This window comes from Periplaneta americana, chromosome 12 (assembly GCF_040183065.1).
Source record: "Periplaneta americana isolate PAMFEO1 chromosome 12, P.americana_PAMFEO1_priV1, whole genome shotgun sequence".
Classification (NCBI taxonomy): Eukaryota; Metazoa; Arthropoda; class Insecta; order Blattodea; family Blattidae; genus Periplaneta; species Periplaneta americana.
This window is the reverse complement of record NC_091128.1, coordinates 160140122-160165776: the sequence shown is the minus strand read 5'-3', so window position 1 is coordinate 160165776 and position 25655 is coordinate 160140122. Positions and strand designations below refer to the sequence as shown.

General features: G+C 36.5%; 1 protein-coding gene across 1 annotated transcript; it reads left to right on the top strand.

Annotated features, from left to right (window-relative positions):
* The first annotated feature begins 748 nt into the window (after nt 1–748).
* On the top strand, nt 749–24087 carry PolH (DNA polymerase eta). Its single transcript, XM_069842368.1, has 10 exons — nt 749–878; nt 966–1114; nt 4355–4489; nt 6312–6520; nt 8670–8833; nt 10875–11098; nt 14375–14498; nt 17474–17539; nt 20269–20444; nt 22480–24087. Exons 2-10 carry the CDS (start codon nt 990–992, stop codon nt 23849–23851), a joined length of 2595 nt encoding a protein of 864 aa, XP_069698469.1. The 5' UTR covers nt 749–878; nt 966–989; the 3' UTR covers nt 23852–24087.
* Nucleotides 24088–25655: the final 1568 nt, after the last annotated feature.

Sequence of the window (25655 nt, the reverse complement as noted above, 5' to 3'; positions counted from 1 at the left end):
AATGTACTTTTCCTAAATATGTTATGAAAGAATTGCACATATGAGATTTCAGAAATTAAAGTGAGTATAAAACAATGAGTAAAGTTGTGTTTGCAGTACTAAGTGTGCCTCTCAGTGACTCTCATACAGAAAAAAAAAAATCAGACAATTCAAGTTAGTATTAAACACGTCAACACTGGAATCACTTCTGATACAGAAGATTGAAATGATATTACAAGGAGATGCAATGCATTTCACAAAGCATTTTTTTTCAGAAGATGTTACAGTTATGTGTAGGCTAATTATATTCAAATATGCGTTACACGTGACTTTGCCAGTGTGGGGAGGCACTTCCACACTTGCTGTGGGATTATTCATTATTCACTTATTGCTTATCAATATACAAGTTTCTGACATTATCAAAATCATTTCACTTTGTCGTAATGTCCATGTTTCTGGCCCATACAATGCCACACTCCACACAAAGCACTTCACTATCTCTTCCGTTGTTATTTTTCCAGAGGACCGCAGAAAATGTTCCTTTTTCTATTAAAAGCTTCCTTTGCCATTTCTGTCCTCCTTTTGACTTCCTGGCAGCAGCTCATGTTACTGCTTATAGTACATCCCAAGTATTTGAAGCTGTTCAATTGCTCTACTGCCTCATTCGCACGTTTACCTTCTTTATTTTTCTTCCTATGACCATGCTCTTCGTCTTATTTGCTGTTGGTACCATAATGACTAGCTGACAGGTTGGCATCACTGTCCTACAGGTTGGTAAGGCAATATGGCGCTTCAAGTGAGGCGCGTAGCTGTAAACGTGCTTCAAAACAAGAAAATATGTTGATAGCCTGTGGATTGGATTATTTTAATTCTGTGTTGTACATATTATATTTCATAAGGTATCGTATTATTGTTACACGTGGGACACCCGACGCTGGGTCTCATGGTATTTTGTTAACATACAATTTTGGTACTTTTTCTTTCAGCATTTCATAATTCGACACGGCAAAATGAATCGCATCGTGATTTTGGTTGATATGGACTGCTTCTATTGTCAAGTAGAGGTACGTCAAGATCCTTCCTTAAAAGGAAAGCCTCTAGCTGTAGTTCAGTACAACCAGTGGAAAGGCGGAGGGTAAGTGTACAAGGTGCCACCTAACCTATATTATATTTGTCTGTGTTTGATCTATTTATATAATGACTAATTTCCTACCTACCGATTATTTTTGAATGTCAGAAGTCGAATGGGACTGGATATGTAGTTTGACTGTTCTTTCGAACAGGGGGGGCGCAATATCAGTAATCTTCTGCTGTATTATAGCAATGTTCAGAAATGCATTACACGACACTGTTAACATATATTACATTAGGCCTAAATGTTCAGCACATCACCGCCACTTTGTAGTGAGGCCATATTGTATTTTTGGTCCAGGGAAAATATTCGAATTTTATAAGAACACTTTTAAAAAAATATGAGTATTTTCCCTGGACCAAAAATAATATGGCGTTGCTAAGAAGTGGCGGTGATGTGCTGAACATTTACCCGTGTTGTACATAGTAATGAGTATTTGGATGTATCACCACTATAATTAATTTAAGTGCACCGTTACTTAAGTTTGCTCGAAAGGTCCAGGTGCAAAATTCTGGACAGTGGGTGTTTGGGGTTCTGGACTGCACTAGCAAGAAAGAATTTTTAGTGCCAGTGGAGACATATATTGTCGAAGACGGTGGTATTTCGATATAATTAACAATAATATTTTACATTTAAATGGTGATCCATTTGCTTGTGACATGTGATGTGGAAAATGTGTCAGAACGCGACATCTATTTCACTAGCTTGCATGTAAACATCGTCTTGTGTTCATGTAGTATTTGTATCACAGTATCTAATTTGCGAACAATAGCAAGTGCTTCCAAGAAACGGAAAGTTCACATAGAATCTCAAGTGTTCAAAGATGAGGGTTGTGGAAGCATTTTCTTACATAGTAGAAATAAGCCGATTTTTTTTTCTCCCAGATTTTAAATAAATGAATTTTGTTTTTTGGATATGTATGAATGATTCTTTGCCATTATTCAGAAAATGTATTTAAGTTTAACTTAGTTCTGAGTTTATGACAATTAGCCTATGTGCTTTTTCAGATTAAAAAAAATAAACACTGAAGGAAAATGAACTAATAAAAGCCTTTGGCCTGCTGAAAAATTTTAGTTTTTCATTTGGTCCCTCTGTAAACATGTTTGCCCATTCCTCGTCTAAACCACTCATGCTTACCTGTTCCTCGAAAATGTTTCCCAGAATTACATGCTAATGAATCTACTGTTCTCCAACCAGGAGATTAACCGTGGAAGGAATGTGTTTACTATTGCGTCATCTATTGGAACGAAGTAGCTAGATAATATTACTGTTATAACGTCAGTTTAAAAAACATGCGCTCTCCTGCATATGTTATTTCCTGTTTGGAGGGATTAAAAGACCAGGAAATTAACCGTGATCTAATTTTGTAACTAGGGTAGTATAAATATGTGTGTATCAGTGTTATCGTTTGTGCTTTGAAAGTTAGCCAATGGAGATGCATGTACCCACGTGTGTGACCTTATGACATCAACATTCATTCATTGCAGTCGACCTCGTTGGCGAGTTGGTATAGCGCTGGCCTTCTGTGCCCAAGGTTGCGGGTTCGATCCCAGGCCAGGTCGATGGCATTTAAGTGTGCTTATGCGACAGGCTCATGTCAGTAGATTTACTGGCATGTAAAAGAACTCCTGCGGGACAAAATTCTGGCACATCTGGCGATGCTGATATAACCTCTGCAGTTGCGAGTGTCGTTAAATAAAACATAACATTTTTCATTCATTGCATCACCCTGCTGCATCTCATTCCCCTGAGACTTTCTTTTTGTTGGAGTATAGTACATATCTTCACAACTCCAACCTTCGCTCTACTTTGCATAGTTAAAAGAGTGCTACAGAATATTCGTGTTCAGGTCAACTACTGTTATTGCAAGTTATCTTGAACCTTACATCCCCTAAGTCCGTCTTTCGTACTGCTCGGTACGGCATGTACTCATCAACGTAACGACACGGCAAGGATGCCCCTCCCTCGGGTAATGTGACTCTTTTCAGAAAACGTTGGTTCTTTCACTTCACGGCTCTCTACTGTAAAAGAACTTGGTTCAATATAGACATCATCATCTCACGACACTCCGGTTTTGAGAGGAGAACATGGTTTCGTAGCAGGTTTTAATTAACCTGTAATTAGTAAGTATTTAAATATAATCGTTTGTACACTCCTCCTCTCTCATCCGGGCTGGGGACCGGCAATGGAGGAGTTACTACAGCTATTTCTATACATTATATAGGTCTGCATGACTTACACCTGCAGCTGATATATACATATTCTTATAACAATATTTTACAGGCTTATTATTTGAATTTACATTAATTTACAATTATACACAATCCATATCCTTATCATTGCTGCCATCATTGCTTGGTCCAAAATTAATTATTATTTCGTCAATGGCATCATCCATTCGGAATTATCTTCTTAATCGTAGGTACTACTTTCTCAATAAGATAGAATTCTTCGATTGTATCCCAAATGACATGTCGATCAAGTCGTCCACTTCAACTTTACACAAGTCCTAATTCTGGAATAAAATAATATGTTTTGCAGACTATAACAAAATAATAACTTACAACAGTAATTCATTATGTCGCTCACAGTACACACACTATTGTACATAACTTTTATAGCAATAATTTCTAAACATGACATACCTATTCTTTCCCGGAGTAGTGTGAGGTTAATTCGGTTGTAATTCAGTATTATTCTTAATTCTCTTCACGGAACTAATACTTTTGCCAGAGTATTTAGCCGCTCTCTCATATTCATTATCAAGAGGTTCCAGCAAACATTTATTTTGTTTAATTTTTCCTCCTCGCAACACTTAATTATATTTGCGATAATTTCTCTTTCTCCGCTGTGGACAACAGCGTTACTTTTTCTCCGTAGTGGTGTGATTTCACCATAATTACTACCCTGTGGTTGCTGCTCCATGTTAACACTACTGGTATGCAGTGAAGGAAATAGTTCTATATTTCTTGACAAGAGATTATGATGTGGAGCATGCGCAAACAACTCAGTTGGCTCCACCCACGTTACACGCTTCCTTCCCTCTGCCCTTCTGTCCCCGCTCAGAAAGTTCAAGATAACTTGCAATAACAGTAATAATGTTCGTTGTGGGATATTGAATTGTAAAAATGAAGTTTGTAGTTTCTTTAGAGAGAAGGGATTTTTCATACCCTGTGTAGCTAATAAACCTTGTTTTACAAGTTCTTAATTAATTTAAACATGTTGACGTACATTCCCTTTCAGGATCATAGCAGTCAACTATGAGGCACGCGATTTTGGAGTCACGAGAAGTATGAGAGGAGATGAGGCAAGGAAGAAATGTCCAGACATAAAACTTGTACATGTTCCGGCAGTCAGGGGCAAGGCAGATCTTACAAAGTAAGTATCATCCACTGACTATCAAAATTCCATTCCTAATGCTCACATTTGCTGCAACACGAGTACTTCAATACCATCAATATTATCATAATCATCAACACCATGCTCCTAGTCTGTGCGTGCATGTGTTTTTTTTTATATATATATATATAGAAGGTTGGAGCAACAGTAACGAATATAAATGACACTCGGGAGGAAATTAAACACAGAATAAATATGGGAAATGCCTGTTATTATTCGATTGAGAAGCTTTTGTCATCTAGTCTTCTGTCAAAAAATCTGAAAGTTAGAATTTATAAAACAGTTATATTACCGATTGTTCTTTATGGTTGTGAAACTTGGACTCTCACTTTGAGAGAGGAACAGAGATTAAGGGTGTTTGAGAATAAGGTTCTTAGGAAAATATTTGGGGCTAAGAGGGATGAAGTTACAGGAGAATGGAGAAAGTTACACAACGCAGAGCTGCACGCATTGTATTCTTCACCTGACATAATTAGGAACATAAAATGCAGACGTTTGAGATGGGCAGGGCATGTAGCACGTATGGGCGAATCCAGAAATGCATATAGAGTGTTAGTGGGAGGCCGGAGGGAAAAAGACCTTTGGGGAGGCCAAGACGTAGGTGGGAAGATAATATTAAAATGGATTTGAGGGAGGTGGGATATGATGATAGAGACTGGATTAATCTTGCTCAGGATAGGGACCGATGGCGGGCTTATGTGAGGGCGCCAATGAACCTCCGGGTTCCTTAAAAGCCAGTAAGTAAGTATATATTAGAAGGTGATGCACTCTCTCACCTGAGTCATGATATTTTCCATGACTCACAGTAGCATGTCTGGAGAAATTTCATCAGTTTGTTCACTAATTCTCTGCTTTAGGGTATTTAAATTTGTGGACGAGTTTCGTACACTTTGCTCTTTAAATAACCCCACAAAAAAAAGTCACAAACAGTTAAATCAGGTGAAGAGCTGGCCAAGAGATATCACCAAAGCGGGAAATAATTCTGTGTCCAAACACGGTTCATAGAGTCTTCATCGAATTCCGTACCATGTGTGATGTCATCCCATTGTGTCGATACCAAATTCTGGCGATGTCAATATTACAATGACGTAACAATGGAAAGATTATGGATTGTGTTGTTATCACTGAGTCTCCGGTTTTTTTAAAAAATGTTTCAATAATGAATGCACAATGTTCTGCTTATCAATCAGGCACATTTATTCAGTACATTTACTGAAATAATTCAGATTCGTTGATTTCAGTAACACAACAGAAATCATTGTATGACTTGAGGCTTTCCCGGCGTTTGATGTAGAATAACTCTTCTCGGGTTCTCAGCCAGGTGAGTTGGAGATTAGCTTCCAAGCTTTCGACGGCTAGCTCTACCATCTTCTTCAGGGACGTCCCTGAAGAAGATGGCAGAGCTAGCCGTCAAAAGCTTGGAAGCTAATCTCCAACTCACCTGGCTGAGAACCCGAGAAGAGTTATTCTACAACAGAAATCATTGTCATGTAAACTAAACAATTGATACTCTAATCTTAAATGGCATACCTTGACCAATGTTATGGCATGTCCACCCCAACTATCAGACGGATTTACGTAAGTCAAAATCATGAGTTCAATCTGCCCCACCCGGTATTATACATGCTACTGGATCCAGGGTTTCTGCAAGTCCAAACCTGATTGAGAACTCTGGGTCTCTACATTTGCATTATTGAAACTCATTTGTATTTGTATTATTATTATGTTTATGCTTTACAGAGCTTGTCGTACCTGTTAATTCTATGATTTCTGCAGTTACATAATACAAAACTGTTTGCAGATACCGAGAAGCTGGTCGGGAAGTAGTGAATGTTTTATGTCAGTTGAGTGACTGTGTCGAGAGAGCAAGTGTTGATGAGGCTTACATTGATGTTACTGAAGCAGTGGAGAGACGTATCAAGAGCCTAAAGACCTTGGATCGAGTCCAGCCATCACAGTTGGGGACAACATTTGTAGTGGGATTCACAGATGTTGACAGCAATGATGAAGGTAAGATCAGAGGGACAAAAAGAATTCGAGAGTCTGTGCGTGTGTGTGCGTGCGTGAACTTGGTATTTCATATCACGGAAACGGAATAATTTTTCAGTATCAGGGATGCTGAAAATTTTTCGATTTCAGACTTACTCGACAATTTTCGATAGCAGAGAAACTCAACATTTCTGGTATCAGGGAAGCTGAACACTTTCTGTTTTGAGGAAGCTGAACACTTTCTGTGTCAGGTTAGATGAACATTTTCAGGATCAGGGAAGCTAAATACTTGTATATTAGGAAACCTGAACACTTTCGGTATCAGGCTAGCTGAACATTTGCAATATCATGGAGGTTAATACTTTCGATACCAAAGAATCTCTGAACATTTAACGATGTAAGGGAAGCTGATCAATTTCGATTTCAGGGAAGCAAACATTTTCTGTGTTGAACACTTCTCATATCAGGAAAACTAAACACTTTTGGTGTCAGGATAGTTGAACATTTTCAGGATCAGAAAAGCTGAATTCTTGTATATTAGGGAACATGAACACTTTCGGTATCAGGCTAGCTGAACATTTGCAATATCATGGAGGTTAACACTTTCGATACCAAAGAATCTCTGAACATTTAACGATGTAAGGGAAGCTGATCAACTTCGATTTCAGGGAAGCGAACATTTTCTGTGTTGAGGAACACTTCTCATATCAGGAAAACTAAACACTTTTGGTGTCAGGATAGTTGAACATTTTCAGGATCAGAAAAGCTGAATTCTTGTATATTAGGGAACCTGAACATTTTCGGTATCAGGATAGCTGAACATTTTCGATATCATGGAGGTTAACACTTTCGATACCAAAGAATCTGAACACTTAATGTTATAAGGGAAGCTGGACAATTTCGATTCCAGGGAAGCTGAACACTTTCGGTGTCAGGATAATTGAACATTTTCAGGATCAGGGAAGCTGAATTCTTGTATATTAGGGAACCTGAACACTTTTGGTATCAGGGTAGCTGAACATTTTCGTTATCTTGGAGGTTAACACTTTCGATGTCAAGTAATCTGAACATTTAACAATGTAAGGGAAGCTGGACAATTTCGATTGCAGGGGAGCTGAACATTTCGTTATCTTGGAGGTTAACACTTTCGATGTCAAGTAATCTGAACATTTAACAATGTAAGGGAAGCTGGACAATTTCGATTGCAGGGTAGCTGAACATTTTCGTTATCTTGGAGGTTAACACTTTCGATGTCAAGTAATCTGAACATTTAATAATGTAAGGGAAGCTGGACAATTTCGATTGCAGGGGAGCTGAACATTTTCGTTATCTTGGAGGTTAACACTTTCGATGTCAAGTAATCTGAACATTTAACAATGTAAGGGAAGCTGGACAATTTCGATTGCAGGGGAGCTGAACATTTTCGTTATCTTGGAGGTTAACACTTTCGATGTCAAGTAATCTGAACATTTAACAATGTAAGGGAAGCTGGACAATTTCGATTGCAGGGTAGCTGAACATTTTCGTTATCTTGGAGGTTAACACTTTCGATGTCAAGTAATCTGAACATTTAACAATGTAAGGGAAGCTGGACAATTTCGATTGCAGGGGAGCTGAACATTTTTTCGACATCTGAAATACCGAAAACTTGTGGGCCTATTTCCAGTTCCATGAAAATCTGTTTTTTTTTTTTTATGGGGGGAGAGGGGTTGCAGCAACACAATGATTTCTATTTATACTTCATAAAATGATGGAATAAAAACAAGCATTTATTCTAAAATCCGCATAAATCTGTCATTTTGTGTGAACAATAATGGATTGTTTAGCGTGTTTATCACATTCTGTGACCAATCACTTAAGGATAATGAAGAAATATTGTAGACTACTTCAAAAAGCAGCATAGCGTAGTGATATTGCATAGGACACTTGCTCAGTCCCTGTAAGAGGGCCTGAATGTCTACTTCCCTGCCGAAGGGCTCTGCTGAAATGCTGCTGGTTGAACTTTATCACGTGTGAATATTTAATTGTATATCCAAGAAAAAAGGAAGTTACTGAATGTGTCATGTGATGAAGGTGAAGACATAGGTTCCTAATAAGAGATGCGTGGTTTCTTTTACTTTCTGTTATAAGAGGATGTTAAGAAAGCCAGTTCACTTGTGTTTATTTGCAGAGATGAGGCAGAATGGTCTAGCGTCCTGGCTGGACTGTGCCTACGAGACACAGGATCCCGTGCAGCTCAGGCTGGCTGTTGCTGGCATTATTGTGGAGGAGATGAGGGCTGCTGTGTACAAGGAGACAGGCTTCCGCTGCTCTGCCGGAATAGCCCATAACAAGGTCTGCATTGACGAGTAATTGCACAGCTGAAGCGTTTGTGACAGGAAACAGTCCATCATTTGTTAACCAATGCATTTTTATCAACATGTGGTTCCATTAGATTATGGGTGTGTCGCCATACAGGACTTTCTGAGTGCTCTGTTAAAATCATTGTGGGTGTTGTTAAACATATGACTGGTTTTTTTATGAAGAACCATTAAAATAGGTACCGTATTTACTCGTGAAATAAATGTACCTTTTTCCGTATTTTTTTAAAATTAAAAATCCATGGTGCGTGTTATATTCGAGGAAAATATTTTATAGAAAAAAATCATAACTACCAGCATTTGTTAACCATGCATTCAATGCATTTTTATCAACATGTGGATCCATTAGGTCAGTAGTTCCCAACCTTTTTTGACTGATGACACACTTTACTGAATGTCCACAATATCGCGACATACTTATTTGTTTGTATTATTAATAATAATAACGAGTGCTTTTCTTCTGGAGAAAAAGGTGGTGGAACTCTGTGTAGAATATTTTATAGTACACAGAGAGATGATTACTGTTCACTGCACTGGAATTTTGTCGTTTTTAACCTCCTTTTAGTCCGAATAAAGATCTAAGCGTAATTCAAAGAAAAATTATATTAAAAACACAGTTAATCACACATATGAAAAATTAAACAAAAACATACAAATAAATACTTTATAAGTGTTTTATTAAATTAAAAATTTAATGTTGGAATGATTTCCTGAACAAGAAACACAGTATTGTACACTATCTATCAAAAAGTAATTGGGCACTGTTTTTGCCCCTTTAGAACCTCGTAGTACCATCTCTTGTTGCTATAACAACAGCCACCCTATCAGGCATGCTCTCCACTAGTTTGTGTGGGATATCCACTGGAATGCGTTGCCATTCCTCTTGCAACATGGCACAGTGGAAGTTGGCCCCATGTTTCGATGGCTACTATGCAGTGGTATGCAGACAATAATGTTCACCGGTTGGACTGGCCTGCATAGAGTCCTGATCTCAATCCCATTGAGCACTTTTGGGCCGAATTGGACTGGTAACTGAAGTCTTGGGAGATGTGGCCAACTTCTATTGTCCAACTGAGAGGAATGGCGACGCATTCTAGTGGATATCTACACAAACTAGTGGAGAATATGCCTGACAGGGTGGCTGCTGTTATAGCAATAAAAGGTGGTACCACGAGGTTCTAAAGGGGAGAAAACAGTACCCAATTACTTTTTGGTTGATAGTGTATTTTTCTCTTTCTAAATTTATGTCCTTTTGAATTCTTAGTATGATAGATATATCACGTCCCGAAATATAATTATTCTAATAACACAAACTATGCTCAATAATAAAATATTATTATTATTATTATTATTATTATTACTATTATTATTATTGTTATTATTATTATTATTATTATTATTATTATTATTATTATTATTATTATTATTATATTGCTGTTCTCACACATCTTGAAATCAGTTTCCCAACATAACTTATAAGTTCTTCACCTTTAACTTTGGCATTTCTTATTTTGTCTTCCTTTTTTTCTTTCCTCTTCCTCTTCTTTGGCCATTGCATATTTGAATATGGTTAATTTTGATGATCATACAAATTTTGATGATCATTCATTTGTAAAACGAAATATTTAACCAATAACAGCTAATGTGGCATTGAAACAAAAGAAGTCAACACTAATGCCATCTTCATGATATTTTCTAACAAGAACTGGATAAGTTTGTCTTTTGCTAGAAAGACGTTGGACTAATCCGCTTTTTGCAAAAATGCTACGTTTTCAAACACTCTTTTCAGTGGCACAAATCCGGTTTTTGTAGAAACTTATGTCAATAGATGCTGCTTGAAATGAAGAGAAGAGAACTGTACTATACTCAATATTTGAACTTATGGGCTTGTCCGGTTTTTGCTGTCAACACTTCAATTTTAAATAAGAAAAAATGTTAAGCGTCTTTTTTGAAAGTTGTATTACGAAATCTTTAATATCTCGTACTGAGGGATTTGATGGCTATCTTTGCTACAGATTTTGGCCAAGCTGGCATGTGGACTGCATAAACCGAACCGCCAGAGCATCTTACCCCAGGCAGGAGTGGCCGAACTGTATAAAACACTGCCCATAAATAAGGTGCGCAATCTTGGAGGCAAGTTCGGCTGTGTTGTGACAGAACAGCTGGGCTGCAAAGTGATGGCTGATCTCCTGCAGTTCAGCGAAAGCAAGCTTCAGCAGCATTTTGATGAGAAAACTGGGTCAGCTTATATTTAATAACATCCATTTTAAAAATATTTAGTTCTAAGTTACAGCTATTCATTTAATTTGCAGACTTATGCTGGGTTGCAAGAAAGCATTTATAGGTTCGTTAAAAGCTATTGGTCCTATAACTGTTCATTTAGCATCAGTAAGCGTTGCAAGAACGACCTTTAAAGCTATTGGTTCGTTAAAGCATTCTGTAAACTGTAGGTCGAAAATCAGAGCTGTAAACTGTTAACGAATCGTTAGCCGCCATATTGTACTTATATTTCTTGTTTTTGTATCTGACAGTTTTAAGTAATTTCGTGGATATGTTATCATCAGAAACAGGTAAGTAAAATGTAATATACCATATCACAGTGAACTCGAGATTCATGTGTGTATAGGAAAAGTTTTGTGAATAAAACAATTTTATTACTATTATAGAATCGTCTGGCGTAGAGGTTATGTTTGATATGGTACAACATCTACCAAGACCAAGAATACTAAGAGACAGATCGAATCCTCTAGAAGAATACGATAATATTGATTTTAAGGTTAGATTTAGATTATCGAAAGACAAATTCATGACTCTCTTGCATGAAATGGGGCATCATATTGGAAAACAAATTGTACGCAGTAAGACAGTATTAGCAAGTAACAACTGTTGATTGCCTTGTGCTATTACGCAATAGGAGCATTTCAGGATGTGATAGTGGATCATATTCGTGTTTATAAATCTACAGTTTGTAGAATAATAAGATGTGTGACCAATGGCGGTGCGTCAATATGAGCACAAGAGCACGTGAACACCTTGTTTCCATTAATGCACGACTAGTTTTATTATTTGATACCGTATTGAAGTAGTGGGGATGTATAATATCAGAACCGAGTATTTTAAACTTCCCGCATCTTGCATAAACTTCTTATGTAAACTTGGCAACATCTGTTCACGTACAAGCCGTGCTCTTTTCGAGATGGTTACAGGAATTTCACGCATGTGCAGGAGAAAATTGTCTTTAGCTGGCCACTTATGACTCGTCAAGAGCACAAAGCGTTAAGTGAACAGTGAATCTATCCTACAGATGTCAGGTCCATCGATGCCTATCGTTCACATGCTATATCTCGAGGAGGAAATTTAATAGTCTGTAGATGTCAGCATCTGACTGTAGGAATGTTTACTTACATGGATGTGCTGCTACGAGAGTGTAGTTTGTGAATTATTATACTTCAGTGTCGGCATAATAGCATAGTTTGGCTTTTAAACACGTGCTGGCTGACTGTGGTGGTGGTATGAATTTAAGTATCTGTATGGCCGTGTATAATATCTAAGAATAATATTTACTGGCATGTATTTATAGTAATCTATGCGAGTGGGATTACAGTACTGGTATAGGCTATAGCGTATCAGTGTGTTGTGAATCAAAATATATTACTGAACACACGCATTTGTAAATAACGGGACTGTGGTATGTATTCATTTTTAACAAACGTAAACAATGAACTCTGTTCAAGTAATTTTGAACAGTGAAGAATTGGGTAAACTGGCTTACCAAGAAAAATTGGAAATAAAAAGACTGAGTTTCATTATTATTATTATTATTATTATATGTTGTTTTGAATTTATATACGGTTTTTTTCGATAGTGAAACATTGGAATCATGACATTTCATATTAGACTAAACGTACGATTTCAAATTCTCTTCGATTTTGGAACCACAAAATTTTGAACACACATAATATTGTCAATTTCTTTCAAATCAACAATAGGATTTTATTCTTCCAACAATAATTCCTTTCTACAATTCGCCTTAAACGCTCTCGTCAACAATTGGATTTTCACTCAACACAGTATTCGTTATAGCACTCCACCGATGACTATGACAATTTACTTGGACTATTACGAACAACAATGAACTGTTAATCTTAACTAATATTTACAAAGCACTATTTACAAATCAGAACTATCAGTTCTCAGTTCACAGTTCTTCTAGCTCAGTCACTCGAGTTCACAGTATCTCGAACCACAGACCTTCAGAGACAGTTCACTGTACTCGAACTCAGGTCCCTCCAACTGCGGTCCACTGCACTCGAACTCAGGCCTTCGGATGCTGACACAGTCGCGGACGCACACTCGAGTCGAACTCCGGTACACAAGACTGGCTTGCTTGCTCTGGCTTAGTCACTGACTGGCTGACTAATCAACTGAAAAACTGCTCTCGTCCCTTCGCGTCCGTAATTTATAACCACAGCGACGTAGCCTCGAAAGTTCGAATTCGCGATTCTTCCACTTCGACGGATTTCTCGGCCTCTCTAGGCAAGCAGAAGATGCGCGCGCAAACTCCCTCGCCACGTAGGCCCTTTCCCCTTACTTCTCTCCGCTGCGCGCCATCCCAAAGTGCTCCGTGAAGCCCGCGTCGGCTCACGCGCGGTCTGCTCTCTTGCGGGACGCTGGTCGTGAGTTCGAATCTCACGTCGCTGTCACAATATTTTATCACGAGCCGCCACTGTGTGTGACTGTATTGCAAGAATGAGAGAACAATACAATGCTATGCCTCAAGGAAATTCTGTACAAACAGTAAAACAGCATTTCTTCTCAATTTGCAATTTTCCCAGTGTTATTGGTGCATAGACTGTAGCCATATGGAAATTCAAAGCTCTAGTGGACACTTGAATGAGATGTACCAAAACAGGAAGGGTTACTTCTCTATCAGTCTGTACCAAGAATCGTTGCATGTTGCCCTGGGTCAGTGTTTGTGATTGATGCCTGTCTTCTACGAGAAGTTTGAAAGCAGTGACTATACAGAAACACAAAATTACCATAGCGACATGCACGTATAATAAGCGAATTATTTGCGCCGGCTACGATGGCTCTGTCGTTTTGAATCTTTTCTGTTTAAAGATGGAATAGCTAACAGATCGTTAAATGTCACATTTGCAACGACCTATACTTTAAAGACTGCAATAGTTTAAAGATCCGTTACTTAACGAGAGAATAGCAGTTGATGGAACAGGTTTCTTGCAACCGAGCATCAGTGTGATCCATTAGACATTAATTATACTGCCATGATAACTGAGAATTTGTAAATTCTTTGTTATAATTTGTGTAGATTATTCAGTCTGGTTAGTAAGTTAAGATTTGAAGCTGTTGCTAGTACATTTGTTGGTCATTTGGTGAAAGTTCTTTCATTTGTTAGAATGAAGCATTGACTTCACTAGCAAGGAAATTTTTTTTCTCTCATGCTCATTTAAGCATTTGAGGATATACTTATTTCACTAATATTTTATTTTTTCAGGACATGGCTGTACAACATAGCACGAGGCATTGATCACGACCCTGTTACACAGCGGCTGATTTCTAAGTCAATCGGCTGCTGCAAGAAGTTCCCTGGAAAGCAGGCATTAGCTACAAAGCAGCAAGTATGTATATACAGCATATAATTAATACTTCCTCTCATGCTCTGTACATTGTTCTGAAATTGGCCAGTAGTGTAATGGGTATCATTTGAAGAGCTCACCTGTATAGGAGGAACCCTGCCTTCAATATTTTATGTTCCTATTTTTGAGGTCTACATTCACAGTAATATCTTTCAGTTTACATTTTGTGGTACCAGTGCATTTGTTACGTGCTGTCTCTTCTCACTTTATAGATCACTTGGATATGGAACAACAAGTTTTGATGGTGAAATCATTGCAATAAGTGAATGTCTCAGGAATCTTCTATGCCACATCAATAAATTTAGGAATGCAGTTATATTGTCAGACTCCAAAGCAGCTATTCTATCAATCGTCTCTAAACACACACCTTCATCTCAAACAGCAGAAATAACTAAAATGCTCTCTCAATTAATATCACTCAATAAAAGAATTGTATTCCAATGGATACCATCCCATTGTGGAATCCTGGGAAACGAGAATGCGGATGCTTTAGCAAAGAAGGCAGCACTGCTACTTACAGACCTGTTACTAAATCTACGTATTACTCTGTGAAGAGATTTATTAAATCTACATACTTAGACTTCAACACAAAATTTGATAACTCAATCCCAAGGGAAAAAATGGAACTCTCTGCATCAAAATCCACAGTTAATTCCCGATTTACCACGAAAATCGTCTGTAGCTGCATTTAGATTGGCAACAGGCCATGATTGTTTGGCTAAATACCTGCATAGAATTGGAATATATCAGTCCCCCAACTGCCCATTGTGCAACTCAAACCAAGAAATGGATTCGGAACACCTCAAAATCTGTGCTTCATTGGCTGGTCATGATAATATCTTTGAAAAATATTGGAGTGCAAGAGGTCAAATGACTTTATTGTCAAACGCCTGGCATTAGAAAACAACAACATTTTGTGGTGAGGCTGCAAAACGGTATTTGTCGAATACAGGGGGGAGAGCTATTAATCCTTCCCATTGAAGGCTTTAAGGAACCAACCTGGACAAATACCCAACGTCCCATCCCTACCTTCCCGTGGTGCAGCTGTTAGTAAGCATAATTTTACGAGCTGAACTAAAGGGAGGGGCTACTCATCAATTAGCACTGGTCAGCTTGATGAGTTATTGGCCGAATTTGGTATAATTTTCCTCTATTCAATACCTAATTCCCTCTTTACCCTTTCTTATCCAGTCCTCTGATTGAACTCTTACTTTCTTCGATCCCGACAGAATTAGTGCATTTGGGGCCTAGGGGTTCATTTCACTTTCCTTCCTACCCTTCCTACTTTTCTGTTCCTAGTGCTGACCTGCTATGGCACTAAAATCGTCCTCCAGTGACTTAAGGAGGGAAAGCTGGTGATCAACAAGATCTCCCCGTCGACCAACAGCAGGTGTGGTCCTCCAGACATTCTGGGGGTTGTGTGTGAATGAAGTAGCCACCAAAACGTTAAAATATGGTGTTCACTTAAATCGGCTACAACTTGCCATTTTCACCATGACAATATCTTTGAAAAATATTAGAGTGCAAGAGGTCAAATGACTTTATTGTCAAATGCCTGGCATTAGAAAACAACAACATTTTGTGTTGAACCAAAATTCATTGATATTTCTTTACTTTGTTTTTGTTTGTAAGTTTAGACCTGTATATTTTTGTATTACCGTATATACTGTCGATGACACAGCTCATCTGCCTTGAACCTTGGGGAAGTTAGGGGTGTTATTTAGATGAGTGTGTGGCTAACTTTGGAGCAAGTGGCTGGCTAATGGTACTTTTGGTGTGAATACCCTCTGCTTAATTCCCTTTCTATTTTCTCAAAAAAAAAAAAAAAAAAAAAAAGAAACATTTCTCTCTCTTCATTTGTACTTGGAAGACGAAGGTGAACGTTTGCTTAATAGAATTGCTGGTGTAAATATATATTCAAAGTTAAAACGTAGCAATATAACTTTCATGTGTAGTGTACTCCATAGTAACATGGCGCGGAATTGGTAAATCAATGTTTTTAGAATGCATGCTACATTATATTTCTAACTTTCTCTCCATCGACTACTAGTGCGAAACTACTACCCCAACTCCGCATTCCTTCCAGGGCAGATGAACTGTGTCACTGACAGTACGCGAATACTCCACACTATCAAATAATTCGCACGCCCTAATTTTAGGAGAGAATATTAAAAAAAGAAAAAGAAAGTTGGCTATAATTTTTGCTTTATTTACAAGAAATTAATCCTACATAATGATGTACTCCAAAACTAAATAAAATATCTGTTTTAAGAAACACGTCATAATTTTCACATACTGTTGTAGAAGTATCTGAGACTCTACTTACAATAACAAATTAGGAAACACTATCTTGGATAATTTTGTCGACTAATGGAGATCATGATGAATGATTCCAGCCAATCAGGGAAGAAACCATTCAATGTCTCACGTTTTTTTTCTACCTCTGGTTTGTAAAGGGAAGAATCCTGTGAGTTGTTCATTGACGGTTCAAAAGAATAGTTGGAATAGCAGACTGGGAAGAATCGTTAGAATCGATTCGTAATGTATGATTGAATCGTTGGAATCAACTTTTGAAAAAGAATCATGTTGCCCAACTCTACGCCACACAGACCGAGGTGCGAGGCGGGACAACGCTATAGTACGTATAACAGGATCCAATGTTTGAAGCGAAGTGGTATCAGCCTTATTTCAAGTAATGCATGCATCCCAGTTTTTCTTCTCTAAATTCCGGAAAAATTATGTGCGGAGTATTCACGTATTTTCGTGATGTCAAAAGTTTTCTGCCACTCCTTATCAAAGCCCACTTTGTCTTAGAGTTCTCTTTGTTGATTGAATAAGAATCACGGTGTTTTGAAGGTTGGACCTACCTTCATCTTCAGGTAAACTGAATTACTTTTATATGCGTACTAAATGCTCCATATACTTTTATATCTAGTCATTGTATTTGTGCTCGCCAGGTGCAGTTCTGGTTGTCAGAGTTGTCTGCTGAAGTTGCTGAACGCCTTGAGAAAGATCTGGAAGAAGTAAGTGGAACACACAATCTGGGTCTATCTGTACTTGTAATGTTGGGAATTCTTGCATCTAACATTCCTTGTCTGTGATTTTACCATGCTTCTTTGTATTTTGTTTATTTATTCTTTTAATTATTGATTTCCCTCTTTGTTTACTTTTTTGTTTATATACAATAAAACTTTATTTATATGTTTCTATGGGAGTCTGAAGCAGGCGCAGCTCCTTTGAAAGGGCACAGGGTCATGCGCCCTCCCTTCCTGTCCTGTCATTAATTTAGAAGTAACCTCAGAAGTGGGTTACAAATAAGTCCTTGCCATGAGATACCAGAAATGTCAAATGACAACCTGATGGCATTGGGGGAAAAAAGTTTCTGTATTTATTTATTCATTTGTTTGTTTACTCATTCATTAATTTATTCTTTTATTCACTCGTTTGTTTATTCGTTTGCTCTTTTATTAATTCTCTCGTTTATTCATTTATTCATTATTTACTCATTTACTTGTTTATTCATTTATGCTTTTATGCATTCGTTCATTATTTATTCATTCGTTTATTTATTCATTTGCTTGTTTATCCATTTATTCTTTTATGCATTCGTTCATTCATTCATTTATTTACTCATCTGCTTGTTTATTCATTTATTCTCTTATGTATTCGTTCATTATTTATTTATTCATTCATTTATTTATTCATTATTTACTCATTTACTTGTTTATTCATTTTTTCTTTTATGCATTCGTTCATTATTTATTCATTCGTTTATTTATTCATTATTTACTCATTTGCTTGTTTATTCATTTATTCTCTTATGCATTCGTTCATTATTTATTCATTCGTTTATTTATTCATTATTTACTCATTTGCTTGTTTATTCATTTATTCTCTTATGCATTCGTTCATTATTCATTCGTTTATTTATTCATTATTTACTCATTTGCTTGTTTATTCATTTATTCTCTTATGCATTCGTTCATTATTTATTCATTCGTTTATTTATTCGTTATTTACTCCGCTTGTTTATTCATTTATTCTCTTATGCATTCGTTCATTATTCATTCGTTTATTTATTCATTATTTACTCATTTGCTTGTTTATTCATTTATTCTCTTATGCATTCGTTCATTATTTATTCATTCGTTTATTTATTCGTTATTTACTCCGCTTGTTTATTCATTTATTCTCTTATGCATTCGTTCATTATTCATTCGTTTATTTATTCATTATTTACTCATTTGCTTGTTTATTCATTTATTCTCTTATGCATTCGTTCATTATTTATTCATTCGTTTATTTATTCGTTATTTACTCCACTTGTTTATTAATTTATTCTCTTATGCATTCGTTCATTATTCATTCGTTTATTTATTCATTATTTACTCATTTGCTTGTTTATTCATTTATTCTCTTATGCATTCGTTCATTATTTATTCATTCGTTTATTTATTCGTTATTTACTCCGCTTGTTTATTCATTTATTCTCTTATGCATTCGTTCATTATTCATTCGTTTATTTATTCATTATTTACTCATTTGCTTGTTTATTCATTTATTCTCTTATGCATTCGTTCATTATTTATTCATTCGTTTATTTATTCGTTATTTACTCCGCTTGTTTATTAATTTATTCTCTTATGCATTCGTTCATTATTCATTCGTTTATTTATTCATTATTTACTCATTTGCTTGTTTATTAATTTATTCTCTTATGCATTCGTTCATTATTTATTCATTCGTTTATTTATTCGTTATTTACTCCGCTTGTTTATTAATTTATTCTCTTATGCATTCGTTCATTATTCATTCGTTTATTTATTCATTATTTACTCATTTGCTTGTTTATTAATTTATTCTCTTATGCATTCGTTCATTATTCATTCGTTTATTTATTCATTATTTACTCATTTGCTTGTTTATTCATTTATTCTCTTATGCATTCGTTCATTATTTATTCATTCGTTTATTTATTCATTATTTACTCATTTGCTTGTTTATTCATATATTCTCTTATGCATTCGTTCATTATTTGTTAATTTGTTTATTTATTCATTTATTTATTATTTACTCCGGTTGTTTATTCATTCGTTCACCATTTATTCATTATTTACTCTGCTAGTTTATTCTTTAGTTCATTATGTATTCATTCGCTTGTTTATTCTTTTATTATTTTATTCATTTGTTCATTATTTATTCATTCACTTGTTTATTTGTTTATTCTTTTATTCATTCGTTCGTTTATTCATTCATTTGTTCGTTATTTAATAAATTATTTCTTCAACTCATTTGTTTGTTTATCCATTTATTCGTTTGTTTATTTAAGCTACTATGCGGTCTACATTAGCTAGTCCTTAACATTTCCATTTTAGTCATCCTCATTGCTTCTAGGAGTGACTGTGCTTGCCTCAGTACCCAATGTATGTGGATTCCATCTCTGTCCAGGGTATGAATTTGTAGGTGGAAAAACCCTAAATGTTTAATGTAAATGTTGAGTTCTGGTTGCTAACTTCTTTGAGTCTTGTCATTTGTGTCTTTTTCGTTTTGTCTTCAACATTTGTTACTGTACCCACTATTAATATATGTTTTGTCAATTCTGATCAATTGAAATTAGGTACTTAGTATGGGGAACACAAAACGTAATTCCATGCATTGTAATAAAAACATTAATTGAACCAACCTTTTGATAGAATGTGATAGGTTTTTCACATAGTTTGATATGATAATGAGTTTGCCATGTTGTTTACAGAACAAGAGGCGGGCGAAACTGCTTACTGTGTCTTACCATCAAGATATTGATTCACGCAGCTCATCTTTTACACGTTCTGGGCCTCTGACCTCATATGAGCGTGAAAAAATTGCAGCTGACGCTTTTGAGCTGGTTAAAAGGAGCAATACAGGCAGCCATGACAACCAGGACCTGTGGTAAGTTTGATGTCTCTTTTCCTTTGAAATCAAAATCAAAACTTTGTATTGCAGAATGGTTATAATAAAAGAAATTAAATTAAATGCGGAATTACAGTAATGCGAAATGGCATGGGATTCCCTCTCAATACAAATTATGGTTAGAGATAAATTCTTTGGTCAGCAGGAAAAGGCACATAAGTCAAAAAGAATAATTTTTCAGGAGAGACTTTCTTTTTAATTTACTCTTAACTGAATATAAGTATAATAATGAAATTCATGTGTGTTGGTTAAAGTAAGGCCCTTTTCAATTGAAAATACAAGAAATTTTATTATTTAAAAAATTATAAAAAGTACTAGACTTATGTGATTAGGTACATTAGAAAAATCAAATATAGAATATAATCTAAATTTAACAGAAGAAATACTGAAATCAGAAGTAAACACTGAAATGCTGAAACAATTGTCTTTAGAGACAATTAATATTAGGTACCCTCCACAAAACTGGCTTCATTTATACACTGACGGATCCTTGATCTCCAGAGAACAAGGTGCCGGTGCAGGTGTTACGTGCTGTCTCTTCTCACTTTAGAGATCTCTTGGGTATGGAACAACAAGTTTTGATGGTGAAATCATTGCAATAAGTGAAAGTCTCAGGAATCTTCTATGTCACATCAATAAATTTAGGAATGCAGTTATATTGTCGGACTCCAAAGCAGCTATTCTATCAATATTCTCTAAACACACACCTTCATCTCAAACAGCAGAAATAACTAAAATGCTCTCTCAATTAATATCACTCAATAAAAGAATTGTATTCCAATGGATACCATCCCATTGTGGAATCCTGGGAAACGAGAATGCAGATGCTTTAGCAAAGAAGGGCAGCACTGCTACTTACAGACCTGTTACTAAATCTACGTATTACTCTGTGAAGAGATTTATTAAATCTACATACTTAGGCTTCAACAAACAAAATTTGATAACTCAATCCCAAGGGAAAAAATGGAACTCTCTGCATCAAAATCCACAGTTAATTCCCGATTTACCACGAAAATCGTCTGTAGCTGCATTTAGATTGGCAACAGGCCATGATTGTTTGGCCAAACACCTGCATAGAATTGGAATATATTCGTCCCCTAACTGCCCATTGTGCAACTCAAACCAAGAAATGGATTCGGAACACCTCAAAATCTGTGCTTCAGTGGCTGGCCATGATAATATCTTTGAAAAGTATTGGAGTGCAAGAGGTCAAATGACTTTATTGTCAAACGCCTGGCATTAGAAAACAACAACAACATTAGAAAAATCGACTTTTTTTACTTATGTACCTTTTCTGCTGACCAATGAATTGTAATGAAGAATCGTTCTCTACGGACGTATTTACTAAAACCCTGCAGTTAAGCTAAGGGATCTAGTCCGGCCTTGCCTTACGGCAGTGCTGCCAACCAAAGGGAACTCAACATTGAATTAGACAAATAGTAAACAGATAGTAACCTGTTCCTAACCACTATTTCTCTGCCTCCTTGTGAACAGTTTGTTTCTGAGGAGGAGTTTGAAGGTGTTCCTTGGTGTGTCTGGTATTTTCTCAACCATTGTGATAAAAAATTACTAGACCTATGTTCGAAAACAAAATTAATTCAATTTTCCAATGTTTTACTTTCCTGTTTCTATTAAAACAACAATCAGTAACCACAATATTCAAGGCTTTGCAGTTATACCCATCAGGTTCACGACATACGCCTATGCAATTCAGTTTTAGTGTTTAGTGGTTGCTACACCTTGTCAACAAAGATAACCGAACCTTACAGAATGAGTACTGGAGTCGAAGAATCAAGAAAAGTTTCGTGCATAGTAATTCATTTGACTTAAGTTTATACAAAAAATATATATATATATATATTTTTAGTCTATTGCATTTTATTGTTACATTATAGATTTTATTTTTACCTGTCAGTGTTACATGTATGAATCAAAGTTGATTATATTAAGATAATAAAACTTTTTTTCTCTCCTGTTGTTGTGCATTGAGCTTACAAATATGAAATTGTTGCAGGTATCCGCGATTGAAGTTCTTGGGTCTGTCGGTGGGAAAATTTGTGGATGAAAACGTAGCACAAAATTCAACTCTCCACGACTTCTTCAAAACAACTCAGAAAGGGAAAGAAGTGGATAATGGAGCTGTCAGAAATATCAACAATACAAATAGCAACATTTCAGTGGACGTGCAAAAACAAAATGCAGTAGAAGTGCAAAAACAAAATGAGAATTGCAAATCTTCAAGTGTAATGGATAAGAATAGTGATGGGTGTGGAAATTCTCTTAGTACGTCATTTTTTATGAAGTTTTTAAAACAAAATATTGCTAAATCTGACGAGAAAAGTGATGCAGGCTTTAAGCCAGAAAACAAGTGTAAAGAAAACCTTCATCCCACTTTTGAACTTGAAATTGATGTGGCGAGCGATGACGACATGTTTGAAAGCCCAGAGCTTGTTAAGACATCAAAGAACGAAAATAAGTGCAATAAAAAACGCGATTCAGATTCCACAGATGACAGAAAAAGAATAGCAGAATCGAAGTCCGAAGCATCAACTTCTGTGGTTCAAAATGAAGCTGTTACGGATAATACAAGTGAGATGTGGATAAGTCCTGGTGAGATATTCCCCAATCTGAGTCAGGTGGATGATGATGTGATGGTACTGCTGCCATCACCACTACAAAGAAAACTAAAACTTCGAATTGAAGAAGCAAAAAATTCTAAAACAAACAGTGAAAGTACCAAAAAGGAAACAGATAAAATTATACCAGTGACTGACAGTGATGAATCGAGGACACCAGATTCTCATTTTGTGGGTGGTCAAACACAGGATGACTTTGTGGAGAAGAAACCGAGAATCGTAAAAGCTGATGTTTACAAAACTAAAAATATGAGCCAGGACACTGTTGAAGAGAGTTCACACAATAAAAAGAATTCTTATGACCACGTAGCCCCATTGCATCATCCTGTTAACAGATCCCTTTCGAAAAATCAGCAGGTTCTGCAAGGACATAAGGACGAAGATTTTGATGTCATAGAGGTTTGCGAGGATCAGGCATCTCCCTCAAATGCCGAGCAGCAAGAATTTCGTAATGGTGAAGTTAGAGGAAATCTGGATGTTATAACAGAGAGATGTGCGGAGTGTGGACAGGAAGTACCCCTTGTGGAGTATCCAGAGCATTTGGATTTCCATGCAGCTGAGAAGCTTCACAGAGAACTAAATGAAGGCGCAGTGAGGGCGGGCCCAACACTGAGTTCTGCACAGTCCCAGAGGATCTCGTCTTATGACCCTCTCCCCAAACGGAAACGTGGCAGGCCCAGTAAGAAGACAGCTGTGGTGACTGCTGGGAAAAAAATGCGAAGCATCACGGCATTCTTTGCACCAAAGTAGAAAGTAAGAGCATGGAATCTATTTCGAGGTATTATAAACTGTTTTATCTGTTTTTCTTTCTTCTAGACAAGCTTCCTTTTCATTTTCTTCTTCTACTATCACTTACAAACATTGCTTACATTACTACATCCTTTAGTCTGTTATGGTTTCTATGTTAATCATTTCAGGACCACTGTTTGCATCCCCTCTCTGTTAACCTGCAGATCACATGGTGCTAGGGTAGGAAAATGGGGCTATGAACTAGTACAGTGAAGCTTCGATTTTTATCTACAGTAATCTCTACCAGACCCCGACTCAATTTTTCCATGTTGAATCTTTCGTACACTACTTTTAACACTTGAGTATAAATAGGTGATTAAATGGCGATCTTACCCGTGTTAATTATTAGTGTGTCTGTATATTTCATATTGTTCTAACTAAAAACTCAACACACTAGAACAATATGAAATATACAGACACACTAAAACACACCCTAATCAAATTCTCACTCAACACATAGATCAATTTCAGAACACACACACTATTTGACACAACTCTTCATCACACGAACGCACCCACACAACAGGCAGCGAAGTTGAGATGGCGCCAAGATCTAGCAGGCTCTGAGGATGGTGTCAAGTAGCACCGAAACAGCTGTAAGCCACACATGCTTACATAATTAGCACGGGTAAGATCGCTATTTGGGGAGACTGTTGTACCTTTAAACACTTTTTACATTTTATTTTTTTTTTTTAATTTTGGGAAATGAAATTTTTTAAATGAAAAAATGCTTGAAATAATTATTGAAGATTCCTTTACAATTTCCTGTATGTATTTTCCTGTTTTACAGATCTATTAGGAATGGAAAAAATAAAATGAAGGGATATGTAATGTGTTCAAAGGTACAACAGGTTCATGTACCTTGGAACATACTCTCTTGCAAGTTGGAACACATGGAATATAGGTGGAATATAGCTGTAAGAACTGACAATCATATTTAAAATGTATTTGCAATCATAAACCAGAGCAGGCCTCTCTGATTTAGATTTTATTTCCTGGAGGAGCAATAACTGCTTCAACAGCTTTCTTCAAGGCATCCGAATCAATTGGGGACCTCTTTAATTCCAGACTTACTTCGTGACATGACCTTAAAATAAAAGAAAAACAAAAACCGATAGTATCGTGTAAGTTGGAACATGTTCCATGGTACAAGATGTTTTGTGCTCAAAGGTACGAGAAGGTGTACGTTTAAACAAATATGGCTTCGAAAACTAGAGAGTCAAATAAATCATGGAAATTAAAATATATTATTACTCACCAGATGATAGGGAACACACCGTACTTGAAAGATATTAACAAATCCAATCTGGTTTTGTGTTAGAAAACATACATCAATGAACGAGATGTTTACTTTTGGTACTAAAAAAACTTCTTTTGTCTACGGAACTCACACTTTACAGTAAATCAAACTGAAACTACGACCAGAGCTACTTAGTGGCTTTCTCTACAATCTACTTCAGTTTGAGTCCTCTGGGTAGCAGCAAAAATTTAAAAACAAAAAATGTTCAAAGATACACTATGCTAAAGGTACAACAGTCTCCCCTAATCAGTTATTTCAATTCTTCCCTTTATATCCACATACTCAGGGTGCGAATTAAGATTTCTGATGAGGGGAGGATAGAATCCTAGATAGAGAATCATCATCATCATGCTATAGCACTACTGCCCTTTGAGTTTAGCCTCGGCTTCCTTTGTGATAGACGCCCATATGTCTCGATCCAAAGCCTTGTTTCTCCACCTTCTTACTCCCAGCTGTCTCAAATCA

Excerpts from the sequence above, each read along its gene's own strand:
- PolH (XM_069842368.1), top strand. The coding sequence starts at position 990 with ATGAATCGCATCGTGATTTTGGTTGATATGGACTGCTTCTATTGTCAA. Across the intron at positions 4,490-6,311 it reads GGCAAGGCAGATCTTACAAA|ATACCGAGAAGCTGGTCGGG; the intron begins GTAAGTATCATC and ends AACTGTTTGCAG. Across the intron at positions 17,540-20,268 it reads TTGAGAAAGATCTGGAAGAA|AACAAGAGGCGGGCGAAACT; the intron begins GTAAGTGGAACA and ends TGTTGTTTACAG.